We start from the raw sequence: 18,149 nt of genomic DNA on the forward strand, positions 1-18,149 counted from the left end.
AAGCATGGTCAAAACACGTCCATCATTATGTTGTGCTGCTGGTTTGTGTAGGTTTCTTTTAGCGCTGCTATTTAACAGCACTGGCTGTCTGTGCAGCCAGTGCTGTTAAATAGCAGCACTAATAATGACTTGTGTAAAAGATCAGTGATCTTTAACACAAGTCATAAATAGTGTAAAGCAGGATGTTGCAGTGTGTGATAAGGAAGTTCATGCTCTGGCTCAGTCACTCTCCTAACACCAAGACGTGACAGGACTCAGCGGGACCTGCAGTAGGCACACAGATCCAGCTCAAAGCGGCTGGATTTGGTCATTCAGCAATCACAAAGAAGTTTATTCATTTATTTTATTATGTGGCATTAGTGGCCTTTATTTTTTTTAAAGCTGACTGAAAGGAAATGAGGTGGAGAGAGAGGGGAAGACATGCAGCAAATTTCAACGGGCCATAACTCAAACCCGTGATGACCGGGCCAAGAACTGTAGCCTCCATGCATGGGTTGCACACTTTACTGCCGTGCTCTCAAGGTTTATTTTCAAAGGTTCATTCAAAATTAGAGGAAAACAAACATCATTGTAAGTTAGTAAATTAAAAAAAACCAACATGTGGAAAGATCTCTTCCACCAAAATGACTGCTGCTGTTGAAGTTAAAACATGAAAAAACATTTCCTCAGTTTCAGCCTGTTGCTCATATGTTGCTTTATTATACAGCTGGAGCAAAAAGAACGAATATATCACAGCACAAGGATTGTGTAGGTAAGTTTTAAGCTTCCCCTGTTGGTGATGAGCTAGATGAGTTAAACCTTAGGCATGATTGAGGTCGTTTTCTAGTTGTTTTTCCAGTGCTAAATTGGTGCCGGTTGGTGTTATTCCACTGGTGAAAGCAACGGCTGTGACCCTGAAAAACTGGTGTTATCTCAGGCCTCTTGACTGGGCCAGAGAAAAGAACCTCTTTTATCAGGAGCTTAGACGGGCTCAGCGAGACAAGCAACCAACGGAAATGTTGTAAGTGCCATCTTTGAAACTCCTAGTTTTCCCTTTGACATGCCTAATTTAAACTAAAAAGTGAAAACCCTAAGCCACAACATTAAGAAAAAGTTGGATTAGCTCAGGACTGACATGCGCTTACTGTCTCCTATGATCATAGAGTTTAAGTAGGTCAACGTGTGGCATGGAGCGGTGTCAGCTAACGCCATAAACCCTATTTCTGACTCATTTCTTACACACTTTAGGTCTCGTGTATCATCAGGTAGTTTTACTATATCAGCTCCAAATGAAGTTCTCTTTGTAGCGATTTTGATGCTGATCAAAGATCAGCTTGGCAGGATAACAAAACCTTCACAAACACCAGTTGTTTTTAAATCCTAATACCTCATGCAGGTGATGTTAGTGTATCTGTTTGCAGCAATGCTGAGATAAATAATATGCTTTATTGTCGTTAAACTGTCCCTGACCTCCAAACACAACAAAGGGTCAAACATTTACTGCAAGATAGTCTCTGGCTGAGAAAAAACAGATAGATTCGCTGACAGAACCAGCAAAGACATGGATGCAGCATCACCCTCACTTGGAAACCGGATCTGCTTTTTGAGGAATATGCCTGAGTTCTGATATTCTGAGTGTAGTGGGGACCAGTGGGGACATACAAACCTTACATTCTGAGTCACCTTTGAAGAGAGATAGGATTTTTGTAACTTTATAATTTTCTTACCCTTTTTGTTCCTTTTAACTCACAAGACTCACAAATAAAACCCCAACGTGTTGCTGAATGACCGCCATTTGCAAATTCAGGGTTAAACAACATTTAGTCCAAACACACACAAAGAAAGAAAGCCACAGATGTTCAGGGGGGTTAGCACATCTTAGTCAGTAGGAAGCTGATTCATGTAAACCAGGGACCAGGATTGTCTTTTTACAGTAACATTAATTGACAATGACACTTACACACTGGTCCATCCAACATGTTGAGAACATGCATCATGCACAGGAACAAAAAGAACCATGGGCAGACAGAGAGAAACAAAGGAAGAACAGCAGACAGAAGGTAGAGGTGAAGTGAAAGAACAAAAACAAGACAGATGCATCAAAATAAACTGGATGCTACTGTTCAATGGCTGCAAGGAACAGGGGGCGCTCCAAGGAACTAAAGCTTAAAAGAGTCAAGCTAGACTACTGCATAGGGTGGGACAAGATGTGCCACATCACTAAATAACAGAAGAAGGCAATGGAAAAAACATGTTTAAATAAAATACTAGTCTAGACAAGAATGTTTTTGCAAACACACATGCAACATATAATTACAGCAGTTTAGCTCAGTATAAAAGTAGATTTTGTGGCAGAGATGAAGGAGATCTGCAGGTACAGCTGCTGTCTGTAAGCTTAACCCCACACACAGGTTTCTACTTTAGAACAGAGTTGACACCTTAAATGGACCTTAAATGGTTCAGAGTTTTAGTCAGGCTTTCTGGAGCGGTCAGAGTAGCTAGCATCTTATTTGCAGCAGATACCTTTACTCCCCAACCCCTCCTCCTCAAAGCAAATTTCTGTCATCTTAAAATGTCTCCAGTCTGAAACCTTTCAGAACTTACACAGCAGACTTTGTCATACACTTTATGGGACTTTAAACATTTTCAGTCAGAGTAACTAATACAACAACAACAACAAAAAAACAACAATATGCAAACATCAATAAAATTCTATTTTTATTTGACGATTATTCTGGCTGGAGCATGGTCTGTTTTGTATGCGTGGGACCACAATCTATCAGCAACTTCAACGAAAATAACTAAAGACTGTTTTATACATAATCATCTAATGCAAACGAGTGAGAAGTTTAAAGGTAGTTCTAAGATTACATAAACTTGCTTTTTAATCTGAGCCATGAGATCACCTGGACAGCCGGAGTTTATTTCTTTTCATCCAAGCCGAGGAGGTTAAAGGGGTTTATGTACAGTGTAAGTAAATCCTCATTCAAACCTTTTATTTTACAATACAAGATACATTAAAATAATCTGGCCATTACCAGGTTCTACAATTATATCAACTTAATCTTAAGTGTGCAAAAACACAGCACATTTCACACTGTAAAATGTTGCGGCTTGAAAAACTAAATGCACCCTTGTTGCTTATATAGGATAATAGAAGAAAATAGCAACTGGGAATAAAGGCACTTAGTAAAGTGATCATCAGCAAGTATGACCACCTAAATAAAGATTTAGTCAACCTCATGGTCTGGGGCATAGAAGTATACGACAACACAATGCCAGGATGGAAAGACATCAGCAATCACCTTACTGAAGTAATTGTTTCTTGCCATCAATCTACAAGGGGTTATAAAGCCATAAAACTATTTGTCAATGATACTTTGGTTAAAAATATTCTGAAGGGGAAAACCTGGAAGATACTTGCAGATGAATTGGGATGTTTTGTTTCCATGGGATCTGTTTACCTAGCAGTCATTGAATCAGCGATGATCTCCTCTGTATGCCAAAATATTGTGGAGCCAGCTGAACTCTTTGTATTTATCAAATCACCTAATTAGATGCAGACGAATTTTCTCACGAGGATAGAAATGCAGAGAACCCTAGAAAATAATGCACAAATCAGCATTTTCTCATTCTGGAAAAATAGATTGTACAATGAGGATTTATTTAGTACATTTACTACAAAATTCAATGTACGCAGTAAAAACCTTTCAGCCTCTGTTATCTGCCTACTTGGATAATAAAAATAGCATTTGAGATAAATCTGTCTCAAAAAGCGATACTGTAAGATAATTAGGGAACTAAGTTCTCAATCTGTCATCTTTCATAGAATCTCTCATCCTGGGCAGGATGTCTTCATCTATATTAACATGGAGTATATGTTCTCGAGATCAGGTGAACTTTTCTGGATAACAAACTGCTGTTCTTGCACAAAGCTTTGGAAGAAATGCATAAAGAAGGGCTGAGGTGTCTCTTTCTGGTTGTCTATGTAAGCCTTACAAACCTTTAAAGAATGCACATGAAAATATAAGTGCAACAATCCCCCTGAAGTGTCTATTAAGGGTCTGATTTGGCTGCCTACCTTCCTTGACAGGGATTGCAGGTTTCTTCTGCCTCAGACCCAGGAGGATGAAGAAGAGGACTAGTGGGATGAAAATTTCAAATGCCAGCACCCACTGCAGAGGACAAAAGACAAAAGATTACAGTCATGCATAGTGCATCTGCTGAGGAATCTGTAAAAGGCAAGTCGGATTTCAGCTCATTGATCATATGATATAAAAGAGGAGGATGAAGAAATATCTTCTTCTATTAAACTGCATTGGTCTCAAAGCGTAACCCTTTTCTTGTCCTTTCTCTTTTCATTATTACAGATATAAGAAAAAATACTGCAAGTACCTAAGAAAAAAATTAATCTTTTAAGTGGGCACAAAGCGGGCTGCCAGAACTAGCTATATAAATACCACTTAAGCTGCTGACAAGAGAAGCCAATCCAGCTGCTTCTCCAGACAATCTTCTCCCAGAAACTGAGGAAGTTGGATGAGGAGGCTTAAAATGAACATAATGGACTCTGGACATTTCTGGACATGTAAAACTACAGCTCGCTTTAACATGAACTCACACCAACCGTTTGGACCTTTCCTCTCTTCTGTGCACCCTTCTGATCTTTTTCAGCTGCATACAGATATTCAGTGTCCTTGAACTAACCTTTAAGATCTTTTCTTTCACTTCATCCTCCATGAATTGTAGTAAAGTGTTACAAGGTCACATGAGAAGACCGAATCCTCTGCCAGAAAGAGTTGGCCTGACCGTGAATAGGGCTCACTTGTTACATTGTTCATCTACAGCTATGAGAGCCATAAAGTCTTTTTGTTTCTGCTTTGGACTCCCACAAGCAAACACACACACATACACACCCCGTGTGTGTGTTCTGACGAACGTGAAGGTCATGGACCAACAATTGGCTCTTGTGTTGACAAAAAAAAACCACTGACAACAAAACCTGTCTTCTGAAACACATTCAAATGATAAGATTACAACACGTAACACAAGCTGCAGCAATGAATAGACACACATGCAGCTTGAAAACATTAGAATATCATGAAAAAGTTCAATGTTTTCTCACTCATTTCACAAAGTAAAACCCATATATTAAATAGATTCAATATGCAAAGACTGAAATAATTCAAGCCTTTATTTCTCTTCTATTTCATGCAACATTGCAACATTGTCAAGCAAAATCCATTGAAGAATTTGAGGGAGTTTCACAAGGAGTAAACGGAGGCAGCGCATCAAGGAAGCATCTGGAAAAAGCTTATCTGCAGAGCTGGCTTGTTTCTGGACTCTGTGGGGACTGTCACTGAGAGGGGCTGCAGAAGGAAGGTAAGCAGCATCCTGGTCTGTGACAGTCACCCCCTTCACTCCATCCTGGCTGGGCACAACAGCAGCCGCAGTCAATGGCTCCTGTCACTGAGCTCTAGGACGGAGCGCTTCAGGAGGTCATTAGAATATTAAAATTTATAACTAACACTATAGTTTTATTAATTATTTTTAATATTATTCTCATTTTAATGTTGTCTTGTTCATATATGTTTGCCTTATTTCCTGAGTACTCGGACAAAATAATTTTCTTACAGGGATCAATAAAAGTGATCTTCAGTCTTGAATCTCTAATCCAGAGCCAACACGTACAGATGAATCCCACACACAGGCTACAAATGTTACACTCCTGAACCAGAAACTGGACTGTGGGTCAGTGGTTCGAACTGCTCTTTTCAGATGAAGGTAAGGTTTGCATTTCATTTGGAAATCAAGGTCCCCGAGTTTGGAGGAAGAGTGGAGAGGAACAGAATCAATATTGTTTGAAGTCCAGAGTGAAGTTTCCACAGTCATGTCATATGCTGGTGTTGGTCCACTGGGTTTTCTGAAGTCCACACTCAACACAACCATCTACCAAAACATTTTATAGCACTTCATGCTTCCTTCCGTTGACAGCATTTTTCATTCTTCAGCAGGACCTGGCTCCTGCCCACACTGCCGAAGGTAGCAGAAGCCAACAAACTGCCCTGACCTGAAACCCATTTCTATGGAGCAAGAGACACCAACCTGAAGACCGCTTTCAAAGCAAAGTGGGCTTCCATTACACGCCAGCACAACCACAATCTGATCACCTCCATGCCACGCCGCATTGATACAGTGATTCATGCAGATGAGCCCCAACCAAGTATTGAGTGCATGGAAATGAAAATACTTTTCAGAAGTTTGACATTTCTGTTATATTATTTTTTCATTGATCTTATATAATAATTTTCTGAAACAAGGGCTGCATGGTGGTGCAGTTGGTAGCACTGTTGCCTTGCAGCAAGAAGGTCCTGGGTTCAATTCCCGGCCCGGGGTCTCCCCGTGCATGTGTGGGTTCTCACTGGGTACTCCGGCTTCCTCCCACAGTCCAAAGACATGCCTGTTAGGTTAATTGGTCTCTAAATTGCCCTTAGGTGTATGAATGAGTGTGTGCATGGTTGTATGTGTGTTGCCCTGCGATGGACTAGCGACCTGTCCAAGGTGTACCCCGCCTCTTGCCTATAGACTGCTGGAGATAGGCACCAGCTCCCCGTGACCCACTATGGAATAAGTGGTAGAAAATGACTGACTGAATTTTGGGTTTTCATTCCCTATAAGCCATGATCATTCAAATTACAAGAAATAAAGGCTGGAAGTTTTACTGTAATGAATCTATATAATAAAGGTGTTTCACTTTCTGAAATAAGCGACGATATTCTAATTTGTTTGATTTATTTGGATAAAATCAAGAGCAAGTGGGCTGATTTAGAAAAACTTTGCAGTGGAACTGTTGATCTCTTGTTAAAATTCTTGTATTGATTTTCATCTCTTGGTGAAACAAAAGCACAAGCCTGATTTTAATAACAAAACAGCATGAGCTTCTGCAGACACACATTTACATGTTAGAGGTCATATTCTCTGTAGGCCTAAACTCACTGCTGCCTGGGGAATTACAAGTTTTTAAATAATGTATTACTGTAACCATGGCTTCAATATATTCAAAGTCAGTAGGATCCTTCATGTTGGACATACCATTATACAACAGATGCTGTGTAGCAGTTTGTTTGGAGACAGAGTCAGAGTCACCAATGGCATCGGATCTCTTCCTTTAATTCTGCATTCTGCTTTTCTTTATACAGAACCCACCTTTCAACAAACATAGTGTCTGCCTTTTGTAGTCAATGCAACTTCTTCCAAAAGTTGACATACTTTGATCATGAACATGAATGCCATTATAATTCTGGGATTGTACTGTTTTATTTGAAAGATTCGTTGTCTTTCAAATAAATGAGATGCTAGAACAAGAACGTTTTTCAACTGGTGGTTGACGGAAGTTGGATGTTGTATAATTCTTCAATAAGAGTTCAAATAATTCATTTCAAGCTCAGATTTACCATCATGGCAATTCATGGTAGTTCATGCCTCTGATGAGTGGATGTAAACTTCTGACTCTGTGTGCAAATGGGATGATAATAAATACAGAACCATGTGGACTCTACAACTACTGATGTAGAAATACAAGTTACAAACCCTCCACAATGCCAGGCTAAACAGTTTATTTTTAGTTCTGGTTTCTGTATATTGAAACATTGAAATGACGTTCGTGTGGAAACACTACACACACACACATGAACACAGCCAAACTTCACATCTAAAAAACTCCAACTTCACAACTTCACCAGTTGTGTTTTATGATATTTTACTTTTTCCACCTAAAACATCAACTTTTGCTCAGTGTCTAAATCTGATACACAGATTATTTTGTGAAATGATGTTAAGAACAAAACCAACCACATCCGAGTTATCACATCAGTCGTCCATGCTCTGATGGGGCTCATTTGTCAGATTAAAAGTACCTTTTGAAAATAACATTAAACATATGTTTCATTAAACCCACATTTCTGTATTAAAACAGTTTTTATTGGTCTGATGTAATATTCTAATCTTTAATGTTTTTATTAGCTGTGAGTGAGCCTTTTTATAATAGGAGAATTCACCATCTTTGTAATACAAATATATATGTACTCATGTTCATTTGTGCACATACTGAAATCCTCTATGAGATCAAATCATAATGGCAGCCTGTACCTTTTTAACAATGAGACTGCATAAAGCACTTTTTGCTTCTGTAATCACTTTGTATGCGTGGCCCGAAGGTTGGAGTCCTTTCATTCTTAAACAAGAAGTTGATCAGTAGTGTCCTCGCTGTTAACAATAAAACTGAGTTTTTTCCCACTGATACCGACACCACGGCACTTTTTTCTTCTCTATGTAAAACAAAAATCCACAAGACAGAACCGCTCTGTTCTCTTGGGACCGGGTACTGACAGCTGACAATAACAATCAAGCTGAGCACAAGTGTCATGAAGCTGTAGCACCAGCTCTAAACAGTGAGAGTCCCAGTCCAGTCTGTGACTGCTAAGGAGACTACTGGCTGCAACACAACACGCACTAAATACAGCACAATTACCGCCAGGATGGGTAACAGTGCTAAAGCTATTTGACAAAAACAATCATTAAAAATAGTTAGAAGTTACAAACTGAGAATGAAGCTATAACATCCATTCGCACCATTTCCATATTAATACCTGAAAAAGAACACTTCACAGACTAGTAGTGTTACACATCTGCTTGTTATCAGCAGCTATCACGAGCCCTGCTTTCAGTTTTTTCTAAGCTTGTGTTGTTCTATTAATATGTCACAAAAGTTGACATTTTGGTAGTTTAAACTAATGAAACTGTCAGTTTGCTCTCCTGTTTATCTGTTTTCATGAATAAAAAACTGGCTTAAACTTTTGACTTTGTGTCTAAAATGTCCAACTGGGCTTCTGTGTGACGATCTTTGCAAACAAGTCTGATTCATGTGAGCTCATCTCACTGCTTCCTGGGTGTTAAGGATCTGCTGACAGCCCACAGGAGAAACCCAAGCAGGGCCTCAGAGAACTAAAGCAGACCATGCTTCCACGTCTTATTTCTGAAGCTGAACACACATTCACACTAACATGTAGTATACACTACACAGACACACCGAATGTCTTAGTGAACTATTTAGCCAACTCAATGACAAAGGACCTGTATCATTAGTGCTGATGTATTATTAAGCAGAAGCTCACCACTCATTTGCAGTGGCATTATTAATAGGGCTGATAATAACCGTTCTCTACGCTGAATGAGGCTGTGGGGCTTCAGAAAACACTGATCAGATATAAATATGAGCACCACAGCTGAGCCCGTGTTACTAACCCACATTTCAGCTGAGTCAAATTTACTGTAGAATACAGACAGCCTGTTGGAGAATAATTGTAACCTCTGTTCACCAGACACTATGAAAACTGCAGCGAGGCACTCTGTCAGAGAGCCATTTGCATTATCCAAATCAGGTGACATAAGTCAACATTATGAGTGGAAGAAAAAAGGCTAATGTTACTAGAGGGGCTGATCTTTACCAATGTCACAATTAAAACTTGCCCCATTCACCTAAAATATATTTCATTAAAACTCTTAACAATGTGAAAATATTTTTAAAATGAGTTTTTTTCCTTTATTTCATATTCAAAAATCAGCTTACTGATTACTTTGTTGGCTGGTTTAGACATCCTATTTCCTGTATGTGAATGTATGAATACCAATAGACAAATACAGGCCAGCAGACCTATGAGACTAATGTTATTAGATAGTTCAATTAATAATTAATAATTATGTCAAGACACTTTTACTAATAACTAGGACACAGTTGTGCAGTTTAGTGTAATATACATTTTTTACTGTGTAAATAAAGTTTTGGTCAGTATAATAGTATTCAGCAGCAGTTGTTTAGTTTCTGCATTGGTTTGGTAATCAACTAGTCAGCAGGCAGGTTGCTTTGGGTTCTGACTAGATTCTGCTCTTATAGTTTCAGTTTGTGTCCACTGTTTGTTAAATGTTTACTTATTTTATTATTAGCCACATTAGTTTCTAATTCCTTTTCTACTGAACAGTGGAGTGCTGGAGGAGGCGTGCTGATCAAATTGTCTCAATTATGGAATACGATGCTGCATTTCAAACCCTTGCAAACTTAGCCCAGCCGCTCCCAGAGACTAAATATCAGGGAAGCAGCGAAAGTTAGAAACTGGAATAAAATTTCCATATTAGGCAGAAGAACAAACAAGAAGATGCATAAGTAACACTGGGAAGAGCTGGTCGTGGACACAGATAAATGTATTGATCCTTCAGTGTGTGTTCTGTTCTATAAATTAAAGGTTTACAAACTGTTGAAGAGGAGAAGGTTACAGCCAGAGCAAAACCCAGGCAGGAAGAATGCCTAAGATGATGTTGACTCTTGAATCTGGATAACAGGGGTGGGGTAAAAGTGAAGAAACAGAAATTGTTTAGTTTATTTTTTGTTTTGTTTTTTTGTGTCCTGTCTGGCAGAATATCGCTCAGAATGGTTGTCTGAGTGCCAAGAAATTACCCAATAGATTTACTTTCACAAGCAGAGCATCACAGCTAATGCTTTAAAGCTCTGCTTGATATTTATAAAAGAAACTTCATTATAAACTTCTTTGGGAATATTTCAATTGTTACGGACACGGAGACTGAAATGAAAAGGAAACATTAAGCTCAAAAAGACGGGGAAAAAGGGGAGAAAAGGAGGAAAGAGTGGAGGAGAGAAAGAAGGATAAAGAGAATACAAGATTACACCCTGCTTGCTTATACACCTACAGCTGTTTTTTTTTTTTTTTTTTTTTTTTAACAAAATAGTACACGGTAATTCTGAATATAAAATGTACTTAGTGAGAGGTGCAGCCCAAAATAGAACATCTGTGTATCTGTCAACACCTGAAGCTTAACACCTGTGAGTATGAGTGTGGACCCGCTTTTGTATACAAGGTTTCTCCACAAAAATATGCAATAGCGAGTGTGAGGACCCACAGACCTGCCCCATGGTCCCCGGACGGACACTGAGGAGATCTGAGTCACAGACATCTAAAGGCCCCCCAAAGCACAGGAACCCCAGGAGAACCACCGCCGGGACTACCACAACCCCCTCAGAGAAGAGCAGTGGAGAAAAAAAAAAAAAAAAAGAAATTGTTTGTTGGGTCTTTAATTAAAAGAACAAACAATTAAAATATGTTAAAAAGCCTCAAATGAACTTGTATTACATGTAATCATTATACAGCATAACAGGCTGTCTAGGCAGATGGAATACTGTATTTTATAGAAAGGTTTAACGGTATTAAAAAGTTGATATGGCCCAGTTCGGGGTTATTTTTGTTCTTTATTGTCTAAGTGTCACAAAAGTTCAGGAAAAAGTGGATCCAAAATGCTGCAGAGGTTAGAATTCTCCAGTTTCTCCTTCTCCCTGCTGAATCCCAAATAGGTTTTAAAATTTGAATTGAATGACCAAGCTCCAGCAGAACCTTGTCTAGTTTTAGTGGTGAGCTTAATTTCTTTTTCTGAAATGTCCTTGAATTGGACCAGTTTGTTTCTATGTAGCATGCCCTGTGATGGGTTTTTGCTGTGATGTGATGATTTAACCAAAACTGAACTGAGCTAAAATTAGAAAGGTTAAATAAGTAAACAAGCAATCGTCTGGCCCCAAAGCTGCTGCATATGGGCCTTTCTAAAACATAAAAGCACAAAGCCACTTTCACTAAAACGTCCTTATATTTATGCCTTTAGAAGTTCTGCTAAGACATTTAAAGAAAACTTGAGCTACTACTGTTCTTTGAAGAGTCCACACAAATTGTCCTACAGACTGCGCATCCTCTCTGCATCACCCTGCTGTTTGGGGTATCCAGAGAGGGCAAAGTCTTCTTAAGCTTACTGAAGTAAACACGCTGACATGGTGCCAGAGAATGAGCACTCAGATGCACAGGTACAGACTACAGTGAGATTGGCTGTGTCAGTTAGGAGCCTCGTGTACTTATGTCCTTTGTTCCTGTCCCCAGTACTGACAGAACACCCACCAAGCTCTTCAGCAACTCATCGCTATAGATGCCTGGACAATTCATGGCATGAAATACATGGATTCAAAAAGTCTCATTTTTTTCACACTACATAATCAGATTTTAAAACATTACACAACCAGGTACTGATTGCTTGGACCTAGTAATAGTCTGCTGTGGCATCTGGATATAAGCAGTAAATGGCGGGGGGTCATAATCTTATGTCTAACTGATGCCCAATCCTCAAGCCTGCATTTTCAATGTTTAACAGGTTTATGATTATTGCTCCCTGGCTCTCCTGGATCACATCTGCTGACAAACCTGAGACAAATATTTGTTTTAGTGTGGACATGTGAAATAAAAGACAATTTATGGCATGTTTGTGGGGAAGTAGAAGCAGAATGAAGACAGGCTGCCAGAGCTTGGCGTCTTATCTTATACAAACTAATCCAATCATTTTAAGCATTTGACTTCTTACAAATATTTTTTGACGTCACCAGCTTAACTTTACAATACAAATATACCGTGGTGCAAAAACACCATTAAAACCAACCCGGCCCAATGACAAAGTTATTGCCTCCCTTGTTAAATCATGAACTAACTGTAAATAGCCACATTGTGTGGACAGCTGTGTTCAATTTTACCAGCAACACTCAGACATACCATACATGTAGAAACAGGAACATGAAGTAGGCTAAATGATCTCAAAAAGCAACACATCATGCCTTCTATAAAGAGATCCCAGAACGAATAAAAACAGAGTCATGGACATCTATCGCCAAGTTTGTGGTTTAATGTGACAAAATGTGAAAAGTTCAAGGGGTATGAACAATGTGATGTAGTTCTACTTTTAAAACATTTGAAATGCTAAATTGGAAATACAGTGCTGGATTAATCTGATACAATAATCATCAAAATTGAGATTTTAGTTTATATACATTAGAAAATGGCAATGAAATAATCTATATAGAGTATTTACATATTTCCATGTTCTTTTAGTTGAAGAGTGTCTGGACTGATTTCAATAAGCTTTAAAGCACATATTGTGTCTTAGTAATAAATGTTACTTTCAGAAAATTTTGATTTGGTCATTTTAGTAAGCGTCCATCTTTTCCCATTTTTATACCACGACTTTACATTTTACATCCATAATGGAAAATATGACAGGGAAATATAGGCAATGACTGTCTTATAATATAGCAATATAGTGTGTTCACAATAACTATGGGCATTAAAGTCAGAACACTTGTCATGATGGAATCATTTGAATACAACAAGTCTAGAAAGCAGCATCTTTTGCTGCCAGTTTGTGTCTGAATGCTTTATAGAAGATGAGCCACAGTTAGTGCAGGAAAAAGGGGCTCAAGGAGTCAATGAATTATTGAGTTTCCTCGTTCAGCCAGGAAGGTGCAACAGAGTTGGAGTTTAATTAAATCCATGAATAGGAATGGGATAAAATGATACTGACTAACTTAATAATGAGCTTGTAGCAGTTTCAACGGCACCATCCTTAAAGAAACTAAGCAAACAGAAAGTTTACAACTTAGTTTGCCGTAAACATGAGCTAAACTGTCAGCTCAGTCATACACAATATTGACATGTCTATTTACAGCAGATAGGTTTGCACAGCCCTGCCCTACTTGAAAGCTGTCTGGAGATATCTGAACACACAGCTGATATCACACAGACAGGAAACTAATGCAACCAAAAAGCGTTGTCACAATAAACAATAATTCAATATAACTGATACTGACAAAATGTTATTATTAAAAACACTCGTTTGTGTCAAAATTGACAAAAACTGAGCAATTTGTTTGGTCCCAAATTGGCCGACACCTTCAAACAAGCAGACACACAGATACTTCTGCTATGATTCCAAAGGAATTTTAATTGGTGTATTTTCACAGAACCTGAATCCCAAGCAGCTGGACCAGGATGTGCCTCTGATGTTTCTACAGCCTGGTGTATGTGGGGACAATCCAACATATGGGATTGATGCCATCTAAGCCAAGTGCTGACAAGCACATTCTGCTCCTGTCATCAATTCGGTGGACAGATTTAATGAGGCCAAACCCAGGCATCCTCATCTAGACAGAAATGATGCAGCTGCTACTATAATTAAAACAGAAGCTTTTCTGAGCATCTCCTGTGTCTCTCTTCAGTCTGATGTCAGCAGGTAGACATGCTAAAAATACACCCCATTCCTCCTCCTCAGACAAAAAGCAGCCCTAACCACATCTGTGAAAGTAAGAAATCCAGCAGCCTGGGGATAGAGTTAGGGCCTAAGCCCTTAAAAACAGCACAAACATCCCAGGAATAAACTGGCTGACAGGGATGAGCATTGAGGATATCCAACAAAGGATTAAAGGCTTCAAAATGTGCAGTCACATACACTGCTTAGATTAGACTACATATTTGAAAAATAACAGTTGAATATCAGTTTTTAGTCATTAGGTTTATTTTATACTGATGTCTTCATAGAAGAGCTATAAATAAATATGCACAAAGCATATTTATAATAAATGATTTAATTGTTTTTGTTGTTTCAGAGAAAAACTGAATATGAAGAAATGCTTGTGAACCACCTGAAAATGTCAGGATGGGCGATCTGGGAGAGGAAATGCATTTCTGATAGAATCTGAGACGAACAGGAAGGAGTGCAATTGTTCAATCTGTCTTCATCATTGTTCAATAATTATCAGTAGAGTTCAGAAGCTGTCCGTTTATACTGGGCCATCATTTGCAAAAACATATCCTAAACCACTATAAACCCATACTGTACCACAGCAAACAGCTGTCAATAAGGGCTGTGCAGTTAATCATATTTATCATTTCTTTTCCGTACTGCCTCCAATTGATCACAAAGAGATGCAGCGGCAGGACTGATTAAACCAAGAAGGTAGAGTCAATGTGTGGGAACACTGGTTTCAAAAACAGACAATGTGGACTATTTGCTACTCAGTGGCGTCTGCAGCATTTGGCAGCACAACAAACTACCTGAAGCTAAAACTAGAAGTGATCTCTGAGCAAATAATATTGGAAGTAATGGGACTTTATGGAAAATATTTAGCCACGTTTTAAATCCGTAGAATATTTCAGTAGCTGCACTAAAATGTGAGTTCATTTTGTTTGGTCAAAATAAAAAGCTCTTATTAGTCCAAAACAAGTTTTCCAGAGACTGTTGAAACACATTGTATGGCTGGTTTTACTGGTGTTTAATTTTTTTATATAACAGCCTACATTTGAATAAATACTCCAAGTAAGATTCATCAAAATGGTAGCAGGGGAAACTTAACATTCAAAGCACCATTTTAGAGAACAAGACACTGTGCTGTTATTAGAACGATGACTTCATCGATTTAATCCCTTACTTTCTGTCTATTCCATCATCACCATGTCCACACCACTCTCCCGGAGCTTTAGCTTCCCAGGCTCTAGATCAGGTGTGGGCAGTGAGAGTCCATCCCCGTCGCCAAAAATGATGTTGGCATGCAGAGTTTGAATGCCTGGCTGAGAGCGTTGACAAAGAAGGTTCATAGGCAACAAAAATGGCCTCCGTCAGGAAATAAAAGAAACGTGCTTAATCAGGGACACTTCTGTTGCTGGAAAACTGAAAACAAAAATAACAGTGCTGTGCTAGAGAGAAACAATTCTGTCCTGTGACTATGAAATGACTAACCAATATCAGGGGTGGGGGTCCTCCTTTCTCTTTCTGGAACATGTTTTTTTGCTCTGAAAAAACAAAAAATTCTGCAACCTGATACACTGTACTTTCATTCTAGTATTTAATGGAGTTTTTATTCCAGGATGTTCCTCAATTTGAACAGAGGGCTTGTCTGTGGCTATGTGCTCTGGTGTGATTATGTAAGAGGGACAACATTAAAAGCTCTATGATGGCGAACACATCTGCACAGAGCAGAAAGAGTTTTCAGCACAACTAGAAGGTCGTGTCATAGAATCATACTTTCACATGGTCAGAAATTAGCAAATAAAGCTGAGCCAAGATGGAGACGTGTGTGAAAAACTAAGTACACCCTTGCACCAGGTGCTGTTGATTATTCCCCAGTCAATGAGAGCCCCTCGGTTTTGACAGTTCTCACTAACTTGTTGGATTTGATGTTTTTATTTATTTACTGACATATCCTGTGATACGTCTCCTATTAACATAGAACTGCTGCTAAATCTACATCATAGTTTATGTAATATCATGCATTATGATGTACAAAGATAGATAGATAGATAGATAGATATATAGATAGAGATAGATAGATAGATAGATAGATAGAGATAGATAGAGATAGATAGATAGATAGATAGATAGATAGATAGATAGATAGATAGATAGATAGAGATAGATAGATAGATAGATAGATAGATAGATAGATAGATAGATAGATAGATAGATAGATAGATAGATAGATAGATAGATATATAGATAGATAGATAGAGATAGATAGATAGATAGATAGATAGATAGATAGATAGATAGATAGATATATAGATAGATAGATAGAGATAGATAGATAGATAGATAGATAGATAGATAGATAGATAGATAGATAGATAGATAGAGGACATTTAAGCTGGTCTGTCTTTTCTCCACAAACAACAACCTGTTTGACTGCGCGGCTACTTCTCCATTCCTCACAGCGCTGCGCTGTTCTCTTGCAGTAAGCTCCTTAAACAAACCCAACCCAGGACTCATTCTCTTCCTGCCTGACGTTGTCATCATCTCAGGACAGATCAGACTCCATCTAAATAACGGAGGCAGGCGATGCAGCAGAGCTGATCGGCTCTACCGACGCCCGTCTTCTCCCCCAAAACAACCGCTGTGTCAGAATCACAGACAGGGATGCAGCCCGCTCTCTTACCGGCCCTCTCCTCTTCAGAGAGATGTTCTTCCACAGCAGGAGATGGAGCTGGTGCAGGAATCCCATCTTGCTTCCTCTCCTGCCTCAGTTTGTCCTATATTTACCAAATGAGCACACCAGCGGTGGCCTGTGGCTGGATGGCAGGATCCTTCCTGGGCATCCCGTCCGAGCCTGGCACGACCCGGAATGGCTCGCCTTTTCACTCGCTCAGCAGTATGGAAGAAGGCGGGGTTGGACCATATGACCGTGTTCTGTGGTCCTCTGTATCGCGGCGGGGTCTGTCCTGCTTCCTAACGCAGCGCTGGAACTTAGAGCAGGACCGCAGAGTGGGAACAGCAGCTGATGTCATGAAGTTAACGACATTAAGCAACAGATCGTCTTCCTGTTCGACCCTTCAAAACAAAGGCTTTAACAAATAATTGTAATTCTATTTATGGAAAATAGATTAATATGAGACTGCTTTTATTTTGTAACCTAAAAATCCAAAATAACAAAATGAATTATGTAATTAAATCTCGACTATGAATTTTGAAAACTAACCCAAGGCGACATAGCCTACTGTAATTGTTTTTAATTCCTCAAGGAGTTGAATCCCTTATAAAGGAAGAAATATGGGAAAACAATTATGTATAATATTAAGATGTGTATAATATTTTATAAAAACATGGCTCACCATTTCATCATAGTTGACACAAATTGGAACTTTGTCATTTGAACCCTGGTATATTGCCGCAGTCTAGGATCCCCAATATTAATGCGGTGCCATTCTGCGGTGTATTTTTGTTCTCGTATAAAACCTTTCAACCACCTTTGGGAAGGAAATCTGGTAATATTCCATTCTTCTGTCAATAGTATGCCATAGCTCACTTCAATTCAAGAAATTCAAAATCAGATAAAAAACATCCTTCAGTCTGGAAAAGGTTACAAAGTAACTTCCATGGCTGTGGGATGCCAGGGAAAAACTATTTCAAATGCAGCTGAACTGGATTTTTATGTCTAAAGTTGCTCACTTTCTCTTGATGATTTTATTTGTTGCCTCTATATTATTATTCTTGGCCTTAGCAGTTTTTGTATTTGTAGATAGTTTTTTAGGGTGCTGGAGTGGGGGGGTTCTGACTTACCAAAGTTTCTCAGATTTAAAATCCATTGCTTAACTTAGAGAAATACATTGTGAATAATACCTAATTAGAGTTTATACCTAATACCTTTTAATGTCATTATGGTAAACCTGGTGACAAGAGATCAAGGAGGCAAAGTTCAACTTAAACTGATTTATTGATAAACAGAAAAAAGCAAAAAGGTCGAATGGGAATCC

General features: G+C 38.8%; 1 protein-coding gene across 2 annotated transcripts in view; it reads right to left on the bottom strand.

Annotated features, from left to right (window-relative positions):
* Nucleotides 1–17,850, bottom strand: part of abca2 (ATP-binding cassette, sub-family A (ABC1), member 2) — a 98,738-nt gene extending 80,888 nt beyond the window's left edge. The window contains exons 1-3 of one of the 2 annotated variants that reach the window (XM_047380720.1): nt 16,835–17,850; nt 4,061–4,154; nt 1,940–1,942 (exon numbers count right to left, since the gene is read on the bottom strand). In XM_047380720.1, the coding sequence (XP_047236676.1) occupies nt 1,940–1,942; nt 4,061–4,154; nt 16,835–16,900 (163 nt within the window). In that variant the 5' untranslated portion in view covers nt 16,901–17,850. The remainder of the gene's footprint in view (nt 1–1,939; nt 1,943–4,060; nt 4,155–16,834) is intronic. The other variant, XM_047380721.1, reaches the window with a different exon arrangement.
* Nucleotides 17,851–18,149: the final 299 nt, after the last annotated feature.

The sequence above is a fragment of the Girardinichthys multiradiatus genome, chromosome 12 (assembly GCF_021462225.1).
Source record: "Girardinichthys multiradiatus isolate DD_20200921_A chromosome 12, DD_fGirMul_XY1, whole genome shotgun sequence".
Classification (NCBI taxonomy): Eukaryota; Metazoa; Chordata; class Actinopteri; order Cyprinodontiformes; family Goodeidae; genus Girardinichthys; species Girardinichthys multiradiatus.